At 38.4% G+C, this 2,302-nt stretch overlaps 1 protein-coding gene across 1 annotated transcript in view; it reads left to right on the plus strand.

Moving 5' to 3' along the window:
* Nucleotides 1–2,302, plus strand: part of LOC100179713 (lon protease homolog 2, peroxisomal-like) — a 7,383-nt gene that overhangs the window by 3,857 nt on the left and 1,224 nt on the right. The window contains exons 9-11 of the mRNA XM_026837000.1: nt 262–494; nt 1,370–1,507; nt 1,793–1,977. Of these exons, the coding sequence (XP_026692801.1) occupies nt 262–494; nt 1,370–1,507; nt 1,793–1,977 (556 nt within the window). The remainder of the gene's footprint in view (nt 1–261; nt 495–1,369; nt 1,508–1,792; nt 1,978–2,302) is intronic.

Here is a 2,302-nt window from a genome sequence, read left to right on the forward strand (position 1 = left end):
AGCTGGCACGAGGTGTTAAACCCGTGTTATAACGACTGTCGTTTTTCCGGCCACGCGAGGATAAAGTAAGTTACATTCAGATAAATTTGTTTAAATTTACAATTCAGTTTATCTTAATTCAGTAATTTAAAGTTCTTTAAGAATAATAAAAATTGATTATCTTTATACAGTAGGTCCTAATTTCACCCTTTGTTGGCAGTGGGTGGGCGGCAATTGCGGTCGGCATGGATCTTATGCCTAAAAATTAATTATCTTTTTCAGACTGGATTTAAACCAAGCAAAGTTGGATTTGGACGTCGACCATTATTCAATGGATAAACTAAAACGCAGAGTGCTGGAATATTTAGCTGTGCGGCAATTACAGTCAAATAAATCGAAACAGAACGTCAAAGGGCCGATCCTATGTTTTGTTGGACCTCCAGGTGTCGGAAAAACCAGTGTTGGTCGCTCGATTGCTAAAACTTTGGGTCGGAAGTTTCACCGAATATCACTTGGTTTGTTTTTTTTGTGAATCGTCTTTTTGAAATATGTTTTTATTAAAAAAAGTTTTATGATTTTTTTTTTCATTTTTTACTTTTTTCCAGAAGTGTAACTTTTATTGAGTTAAACCAAGTCAAATTAAACTTTCAGGTAAATTGGTTTGATATGTTTGTTGTTTAAACAAGTCTATTATATATCTCCAGCCCTTTAATTTTCAGGCATACATTAGGAAAATTTCACCCAAGAGTTGAATATAATACAGAATAACTTGTAAGCGGGCACGAGGTGTATGAAACAGAACACCCGTGTTATAACGACTGTTGTTGCCCCGCCATGCGAGAATAAATAAGCTACATACGTGGTAACTTGTAAGCGGGCACGAGGTGTATGAAACAGAACACCCGTGTTATAACGACTGTTGTTGCCCCGCCATGCGAGAATAAATAAGCTACATACGTGGTAACTTGTAAGCGGGCACGAGGTGTATGAAACAGAACACCCGTGTTATAACGACTGTTGTTGCCCCGCCATGCGAGAATAAATAAGCTACATACGTGGTAACTTGTAAGCGGGCACGAGGTGTATGAAACAGAACACCCATGTTATAACGACTGTTGTTGCCCCGCCATGCGAGAATAAATAAGCTACATACGTGGTAACTTGTAAGCGGCACGAGGTGTATGAAACAGAACACCTGTGTTATAACGACTGTCGTTGATGCGTCACGCGAGAATAAATAAGTTACATACGTGGTAACTTGTAAGCGGGCACCAGGTGTATAAAACAGAACACCCGTGTTATAACGACTGTCGTTGACGAGTCACGCGAGAATAAATAAGTTACATTCAATCAATCATTTATTTATTTTATCACTACTTTTCCCCACAAGGTGGAGTGTGTGACCAATCTGACATTCGCGGCCACAGAAGAACTTACGTAGGAAGCATGCCAGGGAGGATCATAAATGGATTGAAAACTGTTGGAGTCAACAACCCTGTGTTTCTACTTGATGAAGTGGATAAGTTAGGTGAGATATGTGAACTTAAACCCAGTGGTCACTTATAGGTTTCCCAAATTTTAAGTTGCATAGATGGCTGAAAAGTGAACATGAGGTGTATGAAGCCACCACACATGGTGTGCAACATGACAGCCATATGGCTAGAAGTTGCTTCACCATGTGAGGATAACATGATAATGACGACAGATAAATAAGTTACATCCATTATATCTGTTAAAATGCTAATTGTCGAACTCCTATAAGTGAATATATTAATTGAATGTTAAAACACCCATGTTACAACCCTGTTTGCAGGTAAAGGACTACAAGGTGACCCAGGAGCGGCTTTACTAGAAGTTTTAGACCCCGAACAAAATCATACGTTTGTTGATCATTATTTAAACGTTCCTTTCGATTTGTCATCTGTTCTATTTATAGCAACAGCAAACTCTATAACTGGAATACCAACTGCACTGCTGGATAGAATGGAAGTTATTGAGGTAAAAACTACTTCCTTGGTTATTCATTATATTAGGAGAGGTTACGGGTTCAAGGCTCGTCGTTGCTACCAACATTGGCATATGTGTTTTTGGGCAAGATACTTAACGGCAATTGCTTTAACCCATAAGCCACTAAAAACATGTGGTAACTCATAAGCGGGAATGAATCAGAACATCCAAGTTGATTTGTTTATTGACCAAAAATGTTTTTAAGTGTTAGGCTTAACATGCAGAAACTTTGTTTATTTTGAGAAATTATTTAACTCTGGCCAGGTGGAAGCCTGTGGTAGGTTAATGTTATTTCACTTTGACATTTGAAATGCAA

Source organism: Ciona intestinalis, chromosome 12 (assembly GCF_000224145.3).
Source record: "Ciona intestinalis chromosome 12, KH, whole genome shotgun sequence".
NCBI classification, from domain to species: domain Eukaryota; kingdom Metazoa; phylum Chordata; class Ascidiacea; order Phlebobranchia; family Cionidae; genus Ciona; species Ciona intestinalis.